The sequence below is a fragment of the Strix uralensis genome, chromosome 5 (genome assembly GCF_047716275.1).
Source record: "Strix uralensis isolate ZFMK-TIS-50842 chromosome 5, bStrUra1, whole genome shotgun sequence".
NCBI classification, from domain to species: domain Eukaryota; kingdom Metazoa; phylum Chordata; class Aves; order Strigiformes; family Strigidae; genus Strix; species Strix uralensis.
The window spans coordinates 48,127,882-48,152,185 of NC_133976.1; the positions used below are offsets into that span (position 1 = coordinate 48,127,882).

At 37.7% G+C, this 24,304-nt stretch overlaps 1 protein-coding gene across 1 annotated transcript; it reads left to right on the top strand.

Moving 5' to 3' along the window:
• The first annotated feature begins 4,023 nt into the window (after positions 1-4,023).
• Positions 4,024-21,795, top strand: NTS (neurotensin). Its single transcript, XM_074870695.1, has 4 exons — positions 4,024-4,783; positions 8,930-8,991; positions 15,135-15,359; positions 18,027-21,795. Exons 1-4 carry the CDS (start codon positions 4,723-4,725, stop codon positions 18,171-18,173), a joined length of 495 nt encoding a protein of 164 aa, XP_074726796.1. The 5' UTR covers positions 4,024-4,722; the 3' UTR covers positions 18,174-21,795.
• Positions 21,796-24,304: the final 2,509 nt, after the last annotated feature.

Consider the following 24,304-nt stretch of genomic DNA (forward strand, 5'->3'; position numbering starts at 1 on the left):
GAAAGTAAGGAGGAGGTGCCCAAAGCATATCTCCCATGACACACTGTGGTGGCACTTCTAACTGCACTGTTTGCTTTCTCAGATAGGAGGATTCTAGGAAAAGCAAAAAAAAAGGAAATGGAAATTAGGAATAGGAGGGAAGATTGTTTTCGTATGGCCTTTTTTATCCAAAATCACTTTTCCTAAACAATTTCCAAACAGTTACATATACATATGGCCAAAAGGTTCACATTTTTAGTGGTTTTAACTGTAGGTGTGTGGGTGCATATGTGCTGTATTTGCTTTATAGTAATGGAAATATAGAATCTGTTTTTTTCATGAGAAGAGTTAAAGAATCTCAGAGTCCAGAAAAATCTAACAATTGTGCTTTAATGGGAAAAAAAATAATTCAAAAGAAGAAATGATACTTCAGATCATTCTGTTGTGATGATACTTCAAAATTTTCTGTGACTTGAGAATCATGATCCCCTGGGGTACTGAGATGTTGTTGCTGTTTGAAACGTCAAAGCATCAAGAAAAAAAGCTCTGCCATGCATGTAGACCTCATATGTATAGGCTACACAGAATGCCACTTTCTCAGTTTCAGAATCCGTAACTTTAAAACATAAAGAAAATAGCTCATTAGATGTCCAAAAAGTTTCTGCTGATTTGCAGCTCCTTAAAAAAAATGTGTTACAGATTTGCTGCATATTAAAAAATATTTCTGTTTCAGATAATAATGTGCTTGCTTATGTCTTTGGGTTTTTTCTACAGCAGTAAGTTCCTGAATATTATTCAGTTGAGTCCTCAAGTTTTCCTTAAAGTGCACAACCTCACAAATCTAAAAAATCGAGTCACAGAATGGCTAAAAGAGATTGGATTTCAAGTAGGGAGGATGCTTAATGTTTTACATACTTAGGAATGATCCAGTGTGTTAAGCATCATCTCCTTTTTACTTCTGATTTTTTTTCTGATATCCTCTGCTGTACAGATGATCTCCAGGATATTCAGCAGGTGAATAGACCATCAATTTATGAGCATCACTGTCCTGACCACACAGAATAAAAACCCTAGACATATTTTAAGCTCAGAGAAAGAGATGCTGAGAACTCACAATGCCTAGGAAATTCAACTGCAGTGTCTGACTATGCTTTATGTTTTAAATGTGCTTTCAAATACCCTTCCCTCTCTGTCCTGCTGCTTTGCTTGAGCTTACTGTCCCTTGAGCTGACACGATACAGATTAATTTGAGTCACCAGTTTTCTGCCCAGCATGTTAACCTAAACTGCTGATAACCAAACTGTTGTAGGGACAAAACAGCTTAATCACCACAACTAAATTCAAATTTGAGATTGTGAGTGAGCATCTTGGGCCAGTTTGCTGTATGAAATTTTGTCTTGCTGACCACCTCCAGAATGATTCCTCTTCTAGTTTCCATACTTCTATAACTACCGCAAGGTTTGGCTAAAAACTGTTTAAAAATCCACAAAAAAAAATCTTAAACATTAATATATTTAATGACAAGATTGAACAGCTTGAATTGCCTTCCATTCATTCTCACTGTGTTTATTTCTGTTCCCAAGGCATAAGACTGCTAACTGGAACATCGACTGTTCCTTATTATAGTCTCCAGTACCTTCTACTGCAGGATCATTAGCAGAATGGTTTTCTCCGTCTGTTTGGTGATTACAGCTTTTGTGTTTGGTGTCATCCATATGTTATGATGGTAGTTTTATGTTCCAATGACAAAGTAAATGGAGGTTCATGTATCTGTTCTTTCATGAATCTGCCATTTGCCTGATTGTTTCACTATCTTCATGCCTCACAGCTGTGAATGGAGCTGATTTATAGGCCTGGACAGGCTGTTTAAATCACATGAGGGCAAGTAAAGATAAACTGAGTTTCCCAAGCTGACTGGAACTAATAAATGTTTTCTTTAGCTGAGGAATATTTAAAACGAGAGACCCATCTGCAAAGAGGTGGTTTGGTTTTTGTTTTTTTTTTTTCTTATTATAAAAGCTTATCTGGAGCACATTTCTCATTAGTAGAAATGTGACATGAAGATGACTTGAGGAAGTCACGGTGATTTAGGGAATTAACTGTTGAAAGGGTTAAAATTCCTAGTACGCAATTCTTAATGGAGCAGTAGAAGCTACAGATGTAGGAAAAAGGTAGGAAAAGTAAGTAAAGGAGCATCTGAGAAACAGAAGACAGTTTAGTTCTACTGAGAAAAAAATATAAATGTCCAAGCTCTGTTGCGCCTGATACAGGGCATTTGAAGATAATATGTCAAGAACGTTCAACGTGATAAGAAAGCAAAGAAGATTTTTAACACTGAAGTTTCTGCCTTGTCATTTTCCAGAAAAAAACAAAACAAAACAAACACCCAACGTGAAAACAGAGTAATGATAAAAAAGATTATGGCCTATAACCTACCATCCTCTTGAAATCACTAATAATTAGTATCTCAGTGTAAAATATATATACCTATCTATAAATGGGCAACAATTAGGTGATCACAGATTTTAATGTCAGGAAAAATAGCCACTACTCTATTCCTGAGGAAAAAATAAAACTTCGTTCCTATAAATTCCAGTTATGTAAGAATATGGGCAATTACACTATTGAAGAAATCTGTGACAGAGAGTAGGCACTAGAAAATATCTATGAAATATGATTCTCATTCATAGAGCTTTCTAAACTGCAGAACACCCACAGAGCGAAATCAGCTGCAGATTGATCTTTCTACATCATGGAAATAATAGAAAATAGGACTAGAGGGGAGTGTGAGTGGCTATCTAATCTAACCTCTGTGCTGAGGCAGATGAGCGATAGCTGAAACTTTCTGGCAGGCTAGCACAGCCCATACAATGTGATAAACATGTTTTGGGGGTTTTGTTTGTTTGCTTGCTTCTTTTTAAATTCTTAGTAGGACAGAAAGATGTGTTCCCAACTGTATGCAAAAATCCATGTTCTTAAAACAGCTAATATCACCGGGATGCACTCTGCTTTATTTCTGAATGTACTTATTGGACCATTCAACATTCAAATCTAAATTTTGTTGTGCTGCAAAAGTTGATTCAGCAAAGAAGGAATTCACTTAATTAAACTTTTCTCACCAGGTGTTCCTTATGGCAGGATTATGAAAATTCTGCGTGTTTTCTGTTTCTGCGGCATCTATTCAGTCACATAGATAGGCACAGAGGGCCCCGGAGGCAAGCAGCACCCCGCTCTTTGCATTTTAAAGGAAACTTTCTGCAGTGAAGAGAATATCCACGCCAGCTGAATCTACCACTCAGGGAGTGCGTTCCTGCTATGTGTGGCATGTGTATCTGTCCTTAAATGTATTCACAGAGATCAGAATGTTCCGCATTGTAGTATCTGCATTCAACAGATGGAGCATTTGCCTGTATCTGAGAGAAAAAATCACAGTAAAAGCAGTAGCGCGATGGAGGCCGATGCGAGTCTCCAGCTTTACATTTATATACTCGTATGTTAAAGATCGCCCTGCCCTCCCCGCCACGTCGGACAATGTCCGTGGTTTTCACGGCTCAGGAGCCGAGATGGAAAAGGCAGAAGGCGAGCCCGGCACAGATACGGGCTCCCGGGGACGCACGGAGGGCAGGGCGTGCGGGGAAGGGACAGGGCACCCCCCGGCGTCGCACCCCGCCCCGGGGCTCTGCGCGCCCGCTCCGCGCCCGCTCCGCCGCCGAGCTGCCGCCCGCCTCGGGTCCCCTGCGGGTTTTACTGGGTCTTGAGCTCTGGGCGGTGTTCACGGAGCCCGGCCTGTGCTGGTAGCTGAGGAAAAAGATCTATTATAAAATTCAACCAGGAAAAGTACATCTTAAGGCAAATGTAGGAGGGCGGACTCTCTCGAAACCACAGCTGTTGGCTTATGGCAAGCGCTCTTCAGAAGTGATAGGAAGTCTCGTCGTGTCGGGTAGCAGAAATTTTTGCGCATCTATGAAAAATCTCTATCAAGTTACTTTCCTACTTTCCCGTTATCTTTCTCACACACACAGATTATTTTTTTTTCTGCTACCCATGCTCGATGTCACACCCCTGCCCGTGACCGGTGTGCGGTTCTCTCCCCGTTTTTTTCCCTCGCTGAGGGGATGGTAAAACAGATGTCAGACAAAGAGCATCAGCCGGCGACCGCACGGGGACCGCGGCTCTACGCGCGGTGCGCAGGTTTAGGCGCAGCCTTTTCCCGCCCCTGACCCAGCGCACAGCACGCGCCAGGGGTCCGAGCAACTGCGGTAACTTTTTTAAAAAAAATTAAAAAAAGAAAAATATTTCGGGGCTTTTCGAGATCAGAGGATAGTTGCCTTTCGGGAAAAGCCCGTTCCGACCGCCCCTCGCGGCGGTGGGTGCGGGGGTTCGCTGCGCGCCCCGCTGCGCGCCCCGCGGGGCTCCGCGTGCGTCAGGCGGCGACTGGCGTCAGCGCTGGCGGGCGCGGAGCGGCGGGAAGGGGGCAGCGGGAGCGGAGAGGGGGTGGGGGGGTGGAGGAGGAGGAGGGAGGGAGCTTCGTCAGGAGGCGATGGCGACACCGCCGTGACATCACCCCGCGGCTTATATAGTTGGGGAAGGGTCCGGGTGCCCCGTCTGGTGCCTGCAGCCGCCCGCCAGCGCGCGTGCTGAGGGTGCGGAGCGGCGGGGCTCTCTGTCTGTCTGTCTGTCTGTCTCTCTCCGTCTCTCCCCAGGATTTATGGACTTTACTTTCTAGAGGGCGGCGCGGCAAGGATGAGAGCCCAGCTGGTGTGCGCGGTGCTGCTGGCCTTGGCCTCCTGCAGCCTCTGCTCAGGTAAGTCCCCGCCGGCGCCCCGCGCCGCCCTCCCTCCGCCCGGGCGCGGCCCCGCAGCGCGGCCCCGCAGCGCGGCCGGCTCCGCGGCCCCTGACGTCGCTCCCGCAGCCTGGGGCGGGGACCTCCGGCGTGGAGGTGAAGTCACTTCGGGCTACCGCGGCTGCACCCAGTTGGCGCCAAGGAGCTGGCCCTGATAACGGGCGCTGGCCCGCATCATTTTTCTATCGCTCCCAGAACTTTCTCCCTTCATACAAACCGTTCCGTCTCACAGCACCTACACCATGGCAGTTAGCGTACACTGGAAATACAGATCAGTGTTGACCATCTGCTTGATTAGGCTGCCTCATTTGCGATTTACTGAATACCATGTATTTCGAAACTTATCATAGGAATTATAATTTCTGCAACTCATAGGAGCAGCTGCCATAATCCAAATCAACATGAATATATATGCACTTTAGTCACTTCTTAGGGACAGAAATACAATTTTAGTATTCTGGGGAAAAAATTGGTAGCAGGTGATCTGAAATGATGACAAAAGATGCTGAATCTGATGCAGATCACACAATAGGAAGGTTAATGTAAGTGAATTTCTACTTCAAGAACAATTGCTTGAGAAACCTAAAAAAAGAGGACCATATATTAAAATGCATTGCCTGTTCCTTTTGAAAATGACACAGCTAAGTGTGTGTCATTTGTGCCCTAAGTTTATGACCAAAAATAGGTATGGTGGTGATTAAACAGGTGTATGCACACAGGCATGAAGCAGAATAGGCTTCAAAATCCAATCTTAACTAACTTGTGAATTACTTTAATTTTTAACTACACAAAATGTAAAGTGAAAAATTTACAAGTAGCTTCATTTTTCAGTTTCATTATTCAGGAGGACTCAGAATTCCTAATTCTCACTTTAGATGAAAGTTTCCGATTTGTATTCCCCTGCCGAAGAAGGACGTTAACACACACAATACCTGCATTTTATCACAGTTTAAACATAATCATACTGTATATTATAGAGAACTGGTGATCTTAGTGACAAGGCTTAACATTTATTATTTTCTCCCTATATATTTGAAGCTTTTTAAACCATTAATTGACTAGTGTTTTCAGTGAGGCTGTTTCAAATTCAACTGTTTGTAGAGCCTGAATGAAAGACCACTAAAGTAAAAAAATTTCAGTGGAAATTAAAACAGGCTCATAAACCCCCCCAGAATCAAAATTGTATATGTAACTGACATGATCGTTTATTTGCTTGAAAATTTGAAATTATATTTAAATGAGAAGTGCCATGGAGAAGCTTGTGTGGAGGGGCCAAATCAGTTTTAAGTAATATGGACAGTTATGTCATAAAATGATAATTCATTCTAATTTTCTTTTGAAAATGTTTGCCCTCAGGGGAAAGTGTGTAGAATGTAACTATTCCTGTAGAATGTGAATATATGAATAGAAGCTGTATTTCTTGTCAGCAAGAAGTGAATCAAGAGAACATCAAACTGTGTGAATTTCTCTCTGATTTGAACGATAATGTGTAACCAGACGTTTTATACATTGCTCTCTGAGAGTTTGCTCTTTTTATGCTTTTATTTTTCATCTGTCTCTTTCACTCTTGAATTATGTGGATGTGGTCTCTTCTCTTCCTCCTCACCTTGCTTTATTCTTCACTTGAGGAATCTTGACTGGCCTCCTAAATAATGTCCTCCAGACTTCTCAATCAAAATGTTTCTTTATACATACCTGTCTTCCACATCTGCAGCTATCTTCTGGCCTCGATGGTGTGGAAGCTGTCTTCTCTCCTCTATAGAACATAAAAAACAGGTGCTAGCCAGACACAAGTCCTTTCATTGTCCTCAGCCGGTATGACCCAGGACACCACAAATCATGATGCTGTCACACATGTGCCACTCACCCATTCACAGGAGCTGCTGCTATCATTAGTAGAAATTCAGCTGAGGTGATCTTGTGCTGCCAGCAGAACTCTGGCTATGGTAAAGCCGTTAAGAGACCAGGTAACACTGACAACCAGTAGTGCTGAAAGGGCTGAAGGGCATTAGGTTGGAGATTTCATTGCTAGTGACTTGCTGTAATACTGATCTACAAACCAGTCTAATACTTTCAATAACAACTTCAATGCAAACAGTAGGAATGAATGCAGTGTGCTGGTAATGCAAAGGTGAACAGGAGCATAACTACAGAGGAAGATCGGCGTAACACTGAGAAGTTTTTGATGACCTGAATAATAGAAACGAGCAGCAGTGCAACAGTAAAAATGCAATAGCTTAGGAAATAGTAGAAGTTCCTATTAAAAGCTCTTTTAAACAGAAGCACAGCTGTTGGAAATGTCTGAGGAAATAAAAGACTTGGTCATATTATCTGACCTCATTTTTTTTTCTGAGATACCTAATTTTTTCAGCCATGAAAGGCAAACAAAATCAAAAAATGTGTAAGAGAGCTACTTGCTGTAGCTAATGGTAAGCATTAAGGTAGTAAAGTATTGAGTCTTCTGATGCAAACTGTACTATGGTGTGCTGTCTTGAGATCACATGAGACACAGAGGAGGGCCACCCTGATGAGTTGGGGAATACAAGGCTATTACAAGAGAAAATAGATGAGAGTCTACTAGCTCTGGGCACAGCCTTTCAGTGAAGTATTTACTGGATTTCCCGTAATGGTTTATGTCCAAAAGGCACAGTGATCCTGCATTTGTTTGCTAATCACTGTGTAAGCACACCCTAAAAATCTAAGCGTGGAAGGACTGTGATTGCTCTCAAAAAATACATGAGTTGTTTAAATATTACAAACAGAAAGGTATAATTTGTAGTGAAGGAAGTTCTATGTAAACCATTAATAAATTTGTAATTAGAAATAAATTAGGCTTGAATTTAGAAGAACATGAATAACCACTGATAGTCTGGAAGAATTCCCCAAACAGGAAACATAGTGGTGGTGAGATCTTGTTATTAAGATTGAACACGATAGATTTTTGAGAGCATTATAATGGTTGGCTTCCTGTGCTAGCAGAAATCTATGACAGATTAGCACATATTTGTATAAAAGGTCCCTTACAGTCTCATGTTCTGTAAAAGGTAGTGACACAGCCTGGTGATGATCCCTGAAATGAAGGCATAGGCAGAATCTATCCACAGATTCTGTGGTAAGGTGTTATATGCCAACAGCATAGATCATTTTGATGAAAGTGAGATATGACTTATATGAATATGCAATAGAGTTTGGTTTAGTCTGGTTTTAAATATAAGTAAGTGTATTGTTTGACTGCTAGTATTCCAGGAAAGATAAAATCCATGTGGAACTCTGTTTCTCTTGAAGTCTTAACTGATTCCTGCATATATCTCACCTTTGAGCTGTGATTGCTGCTACATTTGCAAGGCACTAGATCTTCCTTGTGATTCTGTACAGCGCAAAGAAAAGTTTGTGGCTGTTTTCTCTTTCTACTGCAATTTTTACCTTATTCACCAAATCACAGCTCTTTCAAGTCTGCTGATCTATCAAAGGTGAATTAAATTAGTAAAGAAAATCCTCAGACTTTCAGTCAGAATACTTTCTTTTGGTATGTGCATTGTTAAGAGCTGGTATCACAAACTGGTTAAGCTCAATTTCCTCATGTCAGTAAAAATACTCTTAATTTAACCAAGAATAATCAAGACTAAATCTTGTCAAGTAATCATAACTGCCATTCACCTAAGTGCTTAGCTGCTACTTAAATAAATATTATTTGAGAATAAATATCCAAAATCTTCCAAAGTAAGCAAAGGTAACAAAGAGTGATTATGAAAATCATACTGATTTTGAAAGAAGAATATTGCAGCAGTTTTGTTTACTGAAAGGGCTGCAGATTATTGGTCCTGTCTACCAGTGAACTGAGATTAATGAATCGTTTCATTCACTTCAATAAGCTTGATCATGCTTTAAAAAGGTAGTGAGTATCTATTGTAACATAATGTTCCTGTTACCTGAAGACTCCTCACAGTCCCTCTAGATCACTTTGCTGTGTTTTTATCTGACTTGTTTGTTTGGTTTTTGATTGTTTGTTTCTCTGAATTCATTGATATATCTAAATTCTGTGTGCTGAATTGAAATGCCCGTGATTTATGATGAAATAATAAACATATGTTTCTGGTTTATTCCCAGACTCAGAAGAGGAAATGAAAGCATTAGAAGCAGATTTATTGACCAATATGTACACATCAAAGGTAATTATTTTTCCTCTTTTAGCTGATGGGTAGAGAGCAAATGAATTCTCATTACAAACCCAGAAGTCTTTGCACAAAGTAATAACCTATGGTCTAGACAAAAAAGTTCAGTGCTAGACATTACTTTGGTCCAAGATTTTCTCCAGTTCAAAGGAAATTTAAAGGTGTTGATGTGACACACCAAAAGTGCTCCTCACTCATAACACGGGTAATTTCATTAAACTGTCAAAACTGTGTTATGTGCAGAGATGTAAATTTGTATAAGGAAATGTGTTTCCAATAGGATTATGCCTGATGAAAGCTAAATTAACCTTGAGTCGAATCCATAAGTGATATTTTTATGCAGAACTTTTCCTATATGCATATAAAATTAAGACAGTCATAAAGCAAAAACTAATACTTATGCTGATTTTGGTTTAGGAATTTAATCATAGCGTTAGTACAGGAACATGGGGGCATGACTGTGAAAATATTAATCTGATAAATGACATTTCCTTGACAAAATGCCAGACTGTGAGCGATGTACATAGTCATTTAATACAAATAGACAAAAATTCAGTTCCAATCTCATATTTGACAAGGTGAAGCAGCAAGTGTTGCACATATGTATTGAACAGGCTGATAGACAAACACTTTCTCAACACTGTTATTTTCTGTGAATGATCTAAGAAATACATAGGTCTAATATTTCTTCAGCAACATATTAAAGAACAAACCCTGAAACAAGTGCCATGGTTGAATGTTTTAATTCTTTGTTCTAATGAAGTTCAGGTGGTGACTAAATTCAATGGAAAATAAATTGAGAATTAAAAATTTTCAAAAAAAAAGAATTTCATAAGCCAATGACTAGTTGAAGGTTAAGGACAAAACCTGCCTGGAAGACTTCTCTATTTACTGTATTTGCTTATATGTGAGCTTTTTACAGGATCCTTTGAACAGGCTAGAATAAGAAATGAGGCCAGAAAATAAATTGTTTTGATCTGGTCTGGCAGTTCTTAGGTTCCCATGTTCTTTACGGGCATGGTAATTAACCTCAGATGCCAAATAAACCCGTTTGCTACTCTCTTCCCTAAGGTGCAGAAAAATGTAATTGATATTCTTTTCCTGAGACAACTTTAAATGTAGGAGGCTGACAAGAATGGTTCTTTGTGTGACAAAACATAGTATGCCCTGGGAGAAAACCCTGCAGCTATTGGTATTTCTACTACTGACTTTAGTGAAACTGTGAATCTAACTTCCGCTTCCATCTTTTCCTCCCTCTCAGCACAGAGCACAATCTCAGGTAACTAAAAATGCACAAATATAGTGCACCAGTTGATAATGTAATTATGTTTGCCATAATACTCTTATATGCTGTTCTACATCATATAGCTTGCTACTCAATTTCCTTATGGTATATACCATAAGTCAAGTGACACTGGAAGTTGACAGAAACAGTAGTTGCATGGTGGAGACGTTGCTTTAGTCATACATTATACTGCCTTAAATCACAATCTTGGATTCGTTAGTTCAATATATATTGTCTCTTGACATCAAGGTAAGGCACGCTAAGAAGTGTGCATAAATGCTTCTACAAGAGGCATACCACTATTTCATTCATTACTGAAATGACTTTTTTTTTTTTTTCTTCTCTGTTGTCCTCTGCTAGCTTTTAACCCTCTTTAGAACAAAAGTATGGTTCTGGTGTGAGAGACAAATTTGAGGATGGTATGTGTAACAACTGTCTCGTATTGTGCCCGAGATCTGGTTCCAGTAGAGGTCAATTACTGTTAAATTGCATTAACTGTCTTTGACACTGACTTGGTAATAAGCAGCAAGGGAAATTCAGACAATTTAAATAGCATTAAGATGGGGGGGAAAAGGAAAAAAAAAGAAAAAATTGTTTATGAAAGCTCAGATCTAAAAATCACTTGTGGTTCTAGTATGTGACAGAAAAAGTCTTCCTAAGTAGGCACTTGTGAAGCATAGTATCAAGACTACAGCTAGGGTTTAAGCACACACCTTTGCAACATTCAGTAGTCTATCCAATATTATGGAAAGAGTTACCATACCCTTTTGACTTCACAGACTGCTGTCCAGTGTCTGCTAGCCCTTTTCAAACTGCTCTTTAAAGTTATTTATATGCTGAATCACTCTCCATCTTTAAAGAAGTATATCCATGCTTATTACAACCTGTCTTCAACATATAATACAGTTTATCACCCTTCCCTGCTATTACATCTCAAAGAAGATATGGGGATCAAACAAGGCCCTAAAATGCTTTATCTGTCTTTTCTCTAAGCTAAAATCCAAAGAGTCATTTGGAAGATCTGGTAAAACAACACAATCTGAAGTGTCACAAATATGTGGACAGTTATCTACTGTATCTCTTTTGTATCAAATAGGTAGCAAATAAATGCTTGCCTGAAACCACCACTTGCATGAAGAATATCCTGAACTCAAACAAGATTGAGATGATGTTAAAGAAAAAAAAAAAAAAGGAAAAAAAAAGGTGTTCCCTTGAAGAATATATCATCACTAGAATATGCTCCACCTTTGGGATCCCTACTCACATTAATTTTCTGAAGTCTTGGATCTTCTAAGCTTCTTACAGTTCTAGGATGCCTACTGCTGCCTGTATGTGCCCAGACAGTTTAGCCTTCTTGTCAGAGGCAGACGAGGTTACAGGTGTCTAGGAGTTACTGACTTCCTGACTCAGTCATCACATAAAAATTCATTACATTTACAGACATTAGTACACACCATGGAAGAACTTCCACTGTAACAGAACTCAATACCATATCTCCTTAGAGAATATTATTTCTATGGTTACATTCTGAATGAAATTCAATTACTATTCTGAAAAGGAACCACAGAGATCCTACATTACCCTGGGTTTTACTTGGTTATGAATTTGTTTTTAATTTACTTTCACTAGATAAAGACAGAATATAAAAAGCAGAGAATTGAAGTTTATTTTTCTGAAAAAAACCCGAAACATTTGGGAGGTATGCATTATAACATAGGAAGTATCTTACACAAAGTATCAAGGGTATCATCCAACCAGAAATGGAAGGAAAAAGATATATAAGTTATAACTTGGGACTCTCTTTAATCTTTCATAGGACAAGACTGTTGCCAAAGAAGGAAATATTCTCAAACTCATTTCAGTTTCTTAGATGATTTAAAATTCTCTTTCAAGATACATAAGGTGTAGGAAACTACATATCTGAGTCTTATTTCAGAAGCATGTTCAACAGTGGAAATGAATACATCATATTCACTTCAGCATTAATAACTTAAATTCTGATTCATACTGCAATCGCTGTTGTTCCTTCAGATCACTCCCAGATATTTTCCAAGTTAATCTTAAAATCAGTTCTATCTTGGCAGATACGGATGGGTTCCTTGATCTCTTGTGTAGGTGTTTCCAAAATAACGTCTTGAGCAACTGTAGTTGTTATTAGACCAGTGGGGAAAATATATCACACATTGGAAATGTACCTGAACATTTAGGTTATGGTCATCTTAAACTGTATTTCCACATATTCCTTTAGGATAAGGACCTCAGAGATTTCCCATAACCTATAAACCAAAGCTGTCTGATTGTAGTGCTTGCTGTAGTAGTGCAGGAGAGTAGAAAAGTAGCAACTGCTCTGTTCAGTGACTGGACATGACCTGGAGAGCTCCATGTTCAGTTAAAAAATTTATTTCACCTTTGACTGAAGTTCTTAATGCTTTATGACCTCGTTCTGTGAGCTGGCAGCAGTGTAAGTCAGAAGCAGATGTACCCAGGTAAAAATACTTTGAGGTGATAGATGCATGGTTTTAATGGGAATTAGACTCCCTTAACAAATGAAGTATGCTTGCAGACAGCACTGCGAAATTTTTTTCCCCTAAACTCCTAAGTAGCAGCTAAGAACAATTTCATCTTTTGAAGTCTGCTATTTAAGTATTTTACTAATATATAGAGGAAAGTTCCTTTAAACATAGACATGCATCAGGCTAACATAAAGTAGTAACTTTAGATCAAAAAGATTATATAAATTATGCAAGAAGGCATAACAAATTTCTCTATCCTTTCCTCCTCTGTTCCCATCCACTGGAATATTTTTGGGTTTTTTTAACTCAGAACTGTCACTTGCTCATGTAGCATTGTCTCTAGATTTTATTCTTCATTGCAATTTAGCTACTGTCGAGCTAGCTTACATTTCTTTTGTATACCCAGGAGAGAGAATTGCGATGGAAAAGCCTCCTCATTTGCCATGGAAAGCTCCATACTTTTATATTTCACAAGTATTTTAAAACAGACCAAAGAAGATTTTGAAATTGCAGTAGACACTTGCATTTTTTTGCTAGTTTAACTTCTGTTAATTAAATTCGACATCCTGCAAAGAGGTTAATTTTTGTTTTGAACCTGTCACATCTTTTCAAATAATTCAACAGACTAATTAAGGCACCTAGATGGGACAACAGATGAGCTCAAAGTAAACAATGCAGAACCAATTTCAAGCTTTTGAATAAGATTTGAGATTTGTTTTCTTCTTAGCCTGAAAATAAAATACTTTTTTTTTTATGGGCCTTGTCAGGAGTCTGAGAACACATAGTGATTTTATTAAAAGGCAAAATTATTCTCATTTTGGAAGGCATGCATATATCAGATGTATATTGGGGTAATGATTATGACCAAAAGTTAATGTTTTGTAACTAATGCTGATAGAGATGCCAGCTTTTCTTGTTTCTTCCTCACTCCTCTTTATTTTCTTTCTTTTCCTTCAAAAAATTGTAAAGTGTGGTGAATATGCATACATCTTGCGTATAATGCCCCTTTGTGAGGAAGGTGCTTTAAAAACACAACCGATTATGTGGTTACCTAATGTTCAGCTAAGTAAGCACTGCATCCACACTCCTAATGCTGTCAGTATGTAAAAGGCAATGTCTGTGTTAATGTAATACCATATTTAACTTTGTACATCCACGAAAAGAAGCAACTACATTTCAGTTCATAGGTAAAGTGTAATGCTAATGTGAACAGCAAAGAAGCCCTTGCCAGTAATAAATAGGAATTGCTATTTTGCTTTTGATTGGAGATTTCTATGTCACCAGTTCTAGTTTAAGGAAACTAATTTCCATACTCACCACTAAAAGGAATACAATTTGAAAGAAATTATTTATCGTGAGAACAAAGAAAGCGGCAAAGACATGAAAAGCAGTGAATGAGGTGGGAATTAGGGTTTTCACTTACTTTTTTTCTATTGATAATCAAAACTGAAGAAGACTACTGCCACAACTGCTTGGAAAGAACAGTACCAGTAGAAAAGTAAAAATTTTTTTTTTCAACATTTTAAAAGGTTGAATAGGTCCTAAATAATGCAAGATACCGGAGCAAGCAAAATTTGAGACAAACCATGGTGAAATTTCTTTATGCCTGACTTTCTGTAACATCTCTGACCAGGTCCATTGTGGACCAGCTAAATACGGTTGGTCTGAGTTTTTCAGTCCTGTTATCAAATCAGTAATACATTTTTTGCACAGCTCTGTTTCATTTTTGTTCTATCTTCATCTAAGCTTGTAGATTCACATAGCTCAGGCTCATGAGTCTCCAGCATCCAAAACTTCTGGGGCTTACAGATTCCATAACTTCAGACCCAGCCTCATCAGACAGGTTGCCCTGAAGCAGGGACTCTGTTCCTTTTCTCAGGGAATTTTGAAATGACTGGTATTTGTTCTGAACTGGGGAGGAGCGTCTAGTTAACCACAGGCATCCACCTTGGATTCCAGTACTGGGAATTTATCTAGTGGGTTTGACTCATTGTCCTGATTTACACCTGTGAATTTATATTATATTAATTTCCATCTGTGTTTTTGTTTGCACCTGTGCAGAATGACTATGAAATGCTACCATTCTTGTTTGGTAGCAGTTTAGTTTTTCATCTTGTGTATCTACCTGGGGGGTAAGGCTGTGGGGAAACAGACTTAGTGTGTTTAATAAATGAGTTGTCCTAATTTCAGCACTCTCTAATTATTGTCTAAAAGTTGAGCAGATGAAAAGTACTTTGAACACACATACTTGTTCCTACCAAAATGTTTGAATGTCACACATTATTACTAAAAAAAAAAATGAAAATTCCAACATGTTAAAGAGTGGGTGTTTGTATTTTCAGATTAATAGAGCAAAACTTCCTTACTGGAAAATGACCCTGCTAAATGTCTGCAATCTTGTCAACAACATAAACAACCAAGTGGAGGAAACAGTAGAGGTAGATGAAGAGGATCTCATTTCAGGAAGACAGTTTCCTGCTGCTCTGGATGGCTTCAGCTTGGAAGCAATGCTGACAGTATATCAAGTCCAAAAAGTTTGCCACAGCAGAGCCTTTCAGCATTGGGAGGTAAAACAAACTGTCAGAAATGCATGTTTCAACTGCTAATAAACTCTCAGGCTCTGTTTGTCGTGATGTTTTAAAATCCATATCTGTGACCCCTGACATACCATCTGAGCTTTCCTTCTCTAATACCTCTAATATACCTCTTATTTAAAGAGTTGTGAATTAATGTAATTTCTGATGAGCTGCCTGTTTTTTATAACAACCCATGGATAAATGAGAACTATTCTTAACTACATACTTTCTCCACTCTTTGTAGCCATTCCAAGAAACCAAACAAACACATGAAAGTGAGCTCTATGCCAGAACACAAAATTAATATCTGCTTAACAGACATGAAGTTACTGCAGATTTATTGAGGAATAACTAAATGTAGGCAGAGTTTCTGAAAACCCTTTTAAGGCCCTAAGGCAAACTGCATTCAAAATGCATGGACACGTGCCCATGTGTACATGTAATTTTACCAGGTACTCTGGGCTTCTCAGCATTGCTAGGAAACTGGTAGCAAGGGAACTCTTCCTTTTCACTTCGTCTCACCTAAAGAGGGTCCTGGAAGTTGACACTATGATTGTATGAAGATTGCTGCTCTTAAATAGTGCTTGTTTATAGTCCATTTGTGATATTTATCTTAGTGCAGTGATCACACAGATGCACACTGGGAACAATCCACTTACATTGTCATATATTACAATAAAAACTGCTTTGCTTAGCAAAAAAATGTATCTCAGTGTTACTACCCACTTTCCAGTAAACCCAGTTTCTTCAGTCACAGGTTCATGGCTGAATCTTCATCCTCTTTTGTTTGCTGAATCACAGCTCTATATTTGCAGGCTTATTCTCAAGCCTTCATATTAGCTGGGATGGTCCATACAAAAGACTGCAACATCTTTGAGAACCAGTTTTCCGAGGACTCTTTTCATCAGTACATTTATTGCTGAAAAGTACTGTCCTGGTTTCAGCTGGGATAGAGTTAATTTTCTTCCTAGTAGCTGGTATAGTGTTGTGTTTTGGATTTAGAATGAGGATAATGTTGATAACATACAGATGTTTTTAGTTGTTGCTAAGTAGTGTTTATACTAAGTCAAGGATTTTTCAGCTTCTCACGCTCTGCGAGCAAGAAGGCTGGAGGGGCATAAGAAGTTGGGAGGGGACTCAGCCAGGACAGCTGACCCAAACTGGCCAAAGGAATATTCCATACCATATGACATCATGCCCAGTATATAAACTGGGGGAAGTTGGCAGGAGAGGTGGATTGCTGCTCGAGCACTGGCTGAGCATTGGTCAGTGGGTGGTGGGCGACTGCATTGTGCATCACTTGTCTTTCTTGGGTTTTATTTCACTCTCTTTTTGTTATCTTCCTTTTCATTATTATCATTATCAATTATTACTACTACTACTACTATTGTTATTATTATTCTATTTAAATTAAATTATTAAACTGTTCTTATCTCAGCCCACAAGTTTTACTCTTTTTTCCTTTCTGATTCTCCTCCCTGTCCCAGTGGGAGCAGGGAGGAGTGAGTGAGCAGGTGTGTGGTGCTTAGTTGCCAGTTGGGGTTAAACCATGACAAGGAGATACCACAGAACTGACTATATGCAATAGCCCATATGACTTAATCACAGTTTCTTACTTTGCAGTTGCATCACCTCTTGTGGTGGTTGGGAATCATCACTCCTAAAAGTATGGCATGTGAGATTGAAAAAGAATATTCCTCTCTCAGCTTAGGAACATGCTTATGCAGTGCAGAGGTTTATAAGACAATAAAATAAGAAGAGATAGAGCCAGAGGGAGAAGGATTGAAGAAGGCTTGAAATAAACAATTTCTGTAATGAAGGAAGTTCTTGTGATCTTACTCATCCAGGATTGACTCCAAAGTCTGTTGAAACCATGAGAGTTTTTCCATCTAAATAGAGTTTAGATGAGCACTTATTTATTAAGTAATTAAGTAAGTGTTTGATTGCTTAGGGAAATACTGAGGTGAGTATAAAAATGTTTTCAGTTTAATACCTTTCAGCCAGACAGTAGGAGTGTACTTGACCATGGAAGAACTTGGTGTGATAATGGATGAAATCTTAACAGATAAAGCAGGAATGAATCTAAACAGAACACTTTGAAAACTCCAAGTAAAATTCAAAACAAAGTTATATAAGAAATTTCGATTGACAAAATTTTGGCTTTCTTGTTCTTTATTTAATTTCTTATTTATTTATTACACATTTTGACTTTTTACCTGTAGGAAGTTGCAGATAAAAATATTGCTCAAAATCAGCAAGCAGTGGGTGTTTTAGGAGATGTTTTGCCTAAATGAGTGATTACAGAGTGACAGTCATTAGGAGGTTTTCAGGCAATTTGAGTTTTAGTCCAAGGAGGACATACCAGCTTTTCTCTCTAGTCAAAACCAATGATCTCATTTGTTTCAGTGGAATTTAAATATCACCTCTCTGGGATTCAGCTCATCTTTAGCCTGATCTTAGTTTTGTGTCTTAAATTTTGGGCTTTTTTTTTTCTTTCCCCCTTTTTTTTTTAAAAAAAAAAAAAACCCACAACTACTATGGTAAAGATTTTTCTTGGTGGCAGATGTTAAAATAAAGTTTTAGAAAGCTTTCTAAGAATTGATGATTTTCATCACCAAAAAAATCTGTTAATATTGTGTCTCTTCTTGCATCCTACAGTTACTTCAGCAAGATGCTTTTGAGCTAGAGAACTCAAGCCAAGATAAGGAAATAATGAAAAGAAAAAATCCCTATATTCTGAAACGGCAGCTACATGTGAACAAAGCTAGAAGACCATACATACTTAAGAGAAGTTCATATTACTGATGCACCAGAAGAAAACAATGTATATTTAGTTTATAGGTAACTGTGCGTTATGGTTATCTTACTTAAATCTAAAATCATACTTGTGTGAAAATATACTATGGAAAATCATCAAGATTATGACATAACTGTGTCTTTTTTGCAATTGCTGTTTCTTGATTGTGATTTTTTTCCTACTTGAGATTAATTGGACCAATACATTTGCAAATAAATCTAGTTTCCAAGCATGATGTATTGTACAAAACTGAGATTTCAACATATTTCCAACAATACTGTAGTCTTTTCCTATTTTATAAAGCACACCAACATACACCAAGTAAATTGATATTGTCCATAAACCCTACTGAGAATCTTACAATTTCTTAATGCAACACCTCAAACATATATATGCTTGCAAATTTTTGTATAATACACTAGTCAGAAGTGCCACAATATTTTTTGTATTGGCCAGTTTAATTTATTAGGGATTAGGTCTAAGGAAGGAAGAAAATACTATCAGCTACCTATTAAATGACAATTTCAAAATTCGTATTTTAAATAGCCTGCTTGTAAATGAATTTTAAGTTCTTGACTCCTAACTTGCCACTGAAGAGCCATAATTTAAGAAAACAATACGTAAATGAGACTTTAACAAAGTATGCTAGTGAGAACAAACCCAGATGTGCTTCAGAGTCCTGTATATCACTGACTAAATAAGGAAAACAGTTTATTAAATCAGTAAAAGAATTTACAGTGTCTAACTAATCTATGAATGCTCAGGGGAAAAAAAAAAAAAAGACAAAAAAATAAAAGCTGATTCATGCTCCTGTGCTGTCACTGTCAAAATACTAATCTGGTTATATGAGAAACTTGGGAGAAATATTTGAAAGAGGAATTAAAATCAAGACATCTTAAAATTAAAAGGCATTTCCTTTCCTTCCCCTTTATACATTTGTAATATCAACAGGCAGTTTCAGAGGTTAAAGACAGTCTTAGAAGCTGATGGAGTGGGAAGCTCCCAGTATAGAAAAATTTGTTTTCAAGCTGTGAGGAATCAAGTGCCACCTGTAACTTACACATTTTCCAGCTCTGTGTCTGTGGTGTGTACATGAGACTGGGGATCCCAGTGATCCTGGGTTCCAGTCTGGAGGAAAACAGTCTGATAAAACTGGGGGTCACAACAACAACAACTTGGATAGTCCAAGACCCATGAATCCTGGATGCTCAGACCAGGAGGCAAAAAATGGGACAGACATTGCTTTTGAAAATCTACCAGTTTTCTGTTTAAGGTATTTCCTCAAAGCAATGCCGTTCCAACAGATTGTCAGAAAAAAACACTCAGAGAATTTCCAAATCCTCTCACAGATCAGATTTTCTGTCAATTCTTGATAAACATATACAGGGATATGCATAGAAAAAACATATCCATACCAATGGTTATACCAACTTTGTTACATGGGGAGGGATGGTTTTTTTACAGTAAAATGTATTTGCACTATATTAAAGCTAATTATATTTCTTTTTCTCACTGCAAATGTTATTAATCAGTTTATTTATTCAATAGCCACTAAATGCATGCACTCACAAGATATAGCTGAGCATACATGAATTACTGTAATAATCATTATGACTTGAATACTCAAAGCACTTAAGCACATTTTATCTCAACGTATTAAATGCTTAATGTGCTTAAGGCCTTTGCTTAAATAAGGTTCTAGTAGATTCATACCCTTTATTTTTTTATGAAACTGTTGTAGGCTTAGACTGGAGTATGCTCTCAAGGGGCGAAGAATCATCCCTCTTTCCAACAGACCCACAGGCTCCTTAGTCCTATTATGGATACTTTAAATTCCAAATTATCTGTTTGTCTGAAATAACAAAGCAGAACAGAGTTTGTTCCAAAATTCACTGCTAGCAGTATAGCAGGAACAAAGAAAAGAAACTTCAGATCAGTATTTCATGGGGAACACAGAAGAATAAGATGAAATAGGTTGTCATGATATTTTTTCTCTTGTTCAGTTTAAGAGTATAAGAGTTAAAAAAAAAAGAGTAGGGTAAGGTAATGTGATTGTCATCTGATAGAGAATGTTAAAATTTTCTAAGACAAAAGCACCCTTCCATGTTTCATTTTGAAGGTGATTTAGATATTCAGGGTGATGACAGAGAACCTCAAATGATGATGATTTACTGTTCCACCCTCATCTAGTGCTCCACACTCAAGTGAGACTTACCCTGTGACTTCGTACTTGTTCCCTGCAGTGCAGAGTTAACAGATTAGCCAGACTGACTGGCTGAAAATGACTTAAAATAACCCATTTCCTTTCATCATGCTGTGAATCCACACATGGTCAGCTACTGTGTGTCACTGGAGGAGGCAGAGCTTAAAAGATGGCAGGAGGTAGCTTGTTCAGTTGTTCCCTAGGCTCTGATGGAGGGGTTCAGGGAACTGTCAGAGGAATGTCATCCAGAGTGAGAGACAGTCCTAACCAGATGAGGAAACAATATCTATAATTGTAACATGGTCAGTAAAGATACAAAAGCCAGTGCTGGCATTTTAGCTTATTGGTCATTGGTGAAAAGCAAGCATAGCAGAATTAAAATATGAAAAAACACACTTAAACTAAATGATTAAGCCAGATATACAGATCTGTTAAGGGATATTTTGATGTCTGGGGGACCCTTATTTTCTTGAAATCTCCTCTCACTACTAGCTGTTGCTACCTCCTGATGACCTCACTGTAGTGGAATTGCAGCCTGCCTTTAGCCCTCCTTTTTGGATGATGGCAGCAAAAAAATAGGCAGGCTTATTCATATTTGTCTCTATTTCACACGCTGTTTCAGTGGGATTCTCAGGGTACCTGCTTTGGCCCTAGCTGTGCATTGCAGTGGGTGCTGAATGCAGTTCAGACCGGAGGAGGCCCTCACAATATGTAAAGATTTGTAAATTCAGACAGATTTTTTTTTTCATTTCTTTTTTTCTGCATCTCATAATTGCCTTAAGTTTGGAAATGTTGTTTTGAAGACCATTAACTCAGATTGCTACCTTGGCTTAAAGAACTGCCTCTTGATATGGAGTATTTTTTTTTATAAAGGCAATTACTGAGAGCTTTGCTGTCTTTGTCTCCGAGCTCATTTTTCCTATATATTCTATTGCTGATGTTTTTACAAAGTTCATAGATGAATAATTACACCAATTATTCAGAAACTTTAGTTATTTCTCATACTCCTAAAATATTGGATATTGTCATAAAGAGCAATTGCAGAAACCTCTCAGTTATTTCAAATGTAGAATTAAATGTAACTGAGATTTCATTTGATTTTATATATTGCTATCATCCATAATCTTACAAATGCCCTATACAAGAAAAGTAAAACATAGATAAGATAAAGGAATAATTTTATCATCTCTGAAGCATATATTCGTTAGTTTTTCTTTAAAAGAAACATTAAAAAATAATAGTATTCTCAAAGTTAAATGGGATAAGTCTTCAGCTTTCTTGAGTCTTGCTTGTGGTATATTATAAAATTTGTGCTTTTCAGTCTTTCTATTATAAGTCTAAACTTTGTTTAAGAGTTTAATGGCTGTGGTGTGAACAGAGTGGATGAAATGTGGAGTTTGCAGATTAAAAGAGATTTAATTTTGCGATGTATGATTGTGGCTATGCCTTATACCCTACTCTTAACTAACACACAATGGAGACATGATAATTTGGCCTTGATCTTTATTCTTTTTCCCCAAGATTAGTTATCAGTTTGCACTATGTGATATCAAACTGAAGATGAAAGCCACCACTATAATACTTGAGTGTAGGAGGGCAGAAAGAGAAGCAGGTTCTTCTGAAATTCCCCAAGCTTCCAGACAGTTAATTGATGTTCTCCATATCCAAAATATTGGACTGACTGAAGACAGTCATAAAACAGAGTTGCAGTGAGCCAGCAAAATAAAGTATACTGACTTCTGTGACATAACAATAGAGTCAGCACTTGTACCTTGCTGTCCAGGAAGCAAAGAGAGTGGACAGAGGGGTTGATCCTCACAAGGAACCTGGGGAATGAGATTTTTCCCTGCTGCCAAATTCAAGCGTTCAAAAGTCGAGTGAGGCTGCAAAAACCTGCAGATAAATAAATATCTAGATAGACAAACAAATAAATAAATACCCCTGACATCTAAATAGATTGATAAATAGATGTCAAATGTTTTTTATTTCCCTCCATTTACTGGACTGTCAGGGAGCATCTGAATCACATTTTTAAGCTTTGTCAACAAGAGGAGCTAAACCATATTTGTTTGGTTTTATTCATTGCTACTTATAATTGACATTCTCATCCAATGTCTTGAATCTAACAGGTGTCACATTAAGACACACACAAAAGCACAATGTTGATGATCAGATTTCAAAACCTGTCAGATCCAGGATACTGACAGACACAATAATCAGTGAACTAGAAAGAGCTTTGTGGTACCTCATTAGTAGGCAATCTTTGGCTGGCTGAATGACTCCTCTGAGATAGCAATACGGGGAAGAGACATGGGAGACACCCAGGAATTTTTGGAGGGGTGCCAGCTACTGAGAAACATAAAGCCTTTAGGAGCTGTTAGTTGCCTAAGACTTGCTTTTTCCAAGTAGAGAGCATACAGCTGTTGTCTTGGGACACTCATCCCTTCATACAGAAGAAAAAGATGGGACTATACATAACTAGACTTGAATTACCAAGGAATAGCATTTGTCTGCTTGAGCTCCCAGCATGTCAAGTACCAGTCTGTTTTGTCTCAAAAGTTACAGTGCAGTACTAGTCTGGAACCATTTTCTATTTCATTCTTGAAGCCCAGTTGTAGGAACCTTTTTCTGGATGTGTGTCCCTTATGTGTACATACGGGGCTTCTCAGATAGTCTACACATTGCTTTCATAAATGACTGCCAGTAGCCTGAGGACCTCTGTCCACATGTCTAAGCTGCCTAACAAAGTGTTAACAGTATGTGAATGACAAACTGCTGGATTTGTACGTCAGTGAATCTGATCTTGAGATAGAATGGGAACATCCTAAAAGACAACCTTGATATCATTATTGCAACTTTTTCTGATTCATTATTTAAAAATCCAAGCTGTATAACATACTTCTGTAATCCAATATTTTAGAAATTAAGATTTTTTCCCCCTCTAAATATTTAACTCAAAGTCTAAAATAAATGTGTACAGGAAAAAAAAGTAAAAAAATAACTAGTATGTTCTATATTGTGCATTATTTTCTTAAAGTTGTCACAGAGCAATATGACTTGGGAATCATTTTGTCTGGAATGAATGGTGTGGTTCCTCCAAAATTTTTTTTCAAAACAATATTGTTTGCATGTATTTAAAGACAACTGTTCCTAGAATATGACATTGTAAAACCTTTTATTAGGATGCAAAAAACAATTTAGTTGATTCAATGAACAATCTCTGTAGTTAAAACCAATCATTCTCCTCCTTAAAAAAAAAAAAAATTCCTATTTTATAGTAAGTATAGGGAAGGTCTTAGAAATAATTTGCTTAATAGGTCTTGCATGAATGAAATCTTATTTTTGTGCACTACCAGATCCTTAGGGTAGTTGTATAACCCATATACTGCAATTGTTGTTGTGGTTTGGTATCTTATTTAATCATCTTTTAAATAAAGAGCTGTTTGGAACAGACAACATGCCTTTTGTTCTGTTAAGAAAGATGGAATCAAAAAATAACATCACATGGAGCAAAGGTATATGTGTATGTACCCACAAATGAAGAGTTTATTCAAATTTTTCTGAATTTTACATTGAATAAAGTATAACTTATGGGGATACGTGACTGCAGAATACTATGGCACCGTTACCATTTGCTGCAGAAATAGAAAATAATGACACAAATTTCTAAATTATTGTCTTTAGTATGCAGAAGGCACCAAAGTACAAAGATTGCAGCTGCTTTTGAAGCTGAAATCCTTGGTGAATACTTAACTTCCATTCTCCTCAAAAGTTTCTAGTTACTGAAGGCAGTTTTTTCATTATAGTGGAGTTAAGAGTTACTATTCCAAGACCCTGACTGTGGAGAATGAGGGAGTTATGAACATTATAATTTGGGGTTTTTTTAATAAATATTCCATGTACCTCCACTTTACCTTTGTGGTTTTACAGATTTCT

Excerpts from the sequence above, each read along its gene's own strand:
- NTS (XM_074870695.1), top strand. The coding sequence starts at position 4,723 with ATGAGAGCCCAGCTGGTGTGCGCGGTGCTGCTGGCCTTGGCCTCCTGC. Across the intron at positions 4,784-8,929 it reads CTCCTGCAGCCTCTGCTCAG|ACTCAGAAGAGGAAATGAAA; the intron begins GTAAGTCCCCGC and ends GTTTATTCCCAG. Across the intron at positions 15,360-18,026 it reads GAGCCTTTCAGCATTGGGAG|TTACTTCAGCAAGATGCTTT; the intron begins GTAAAACAAACT and ends TGCATCCTACAG.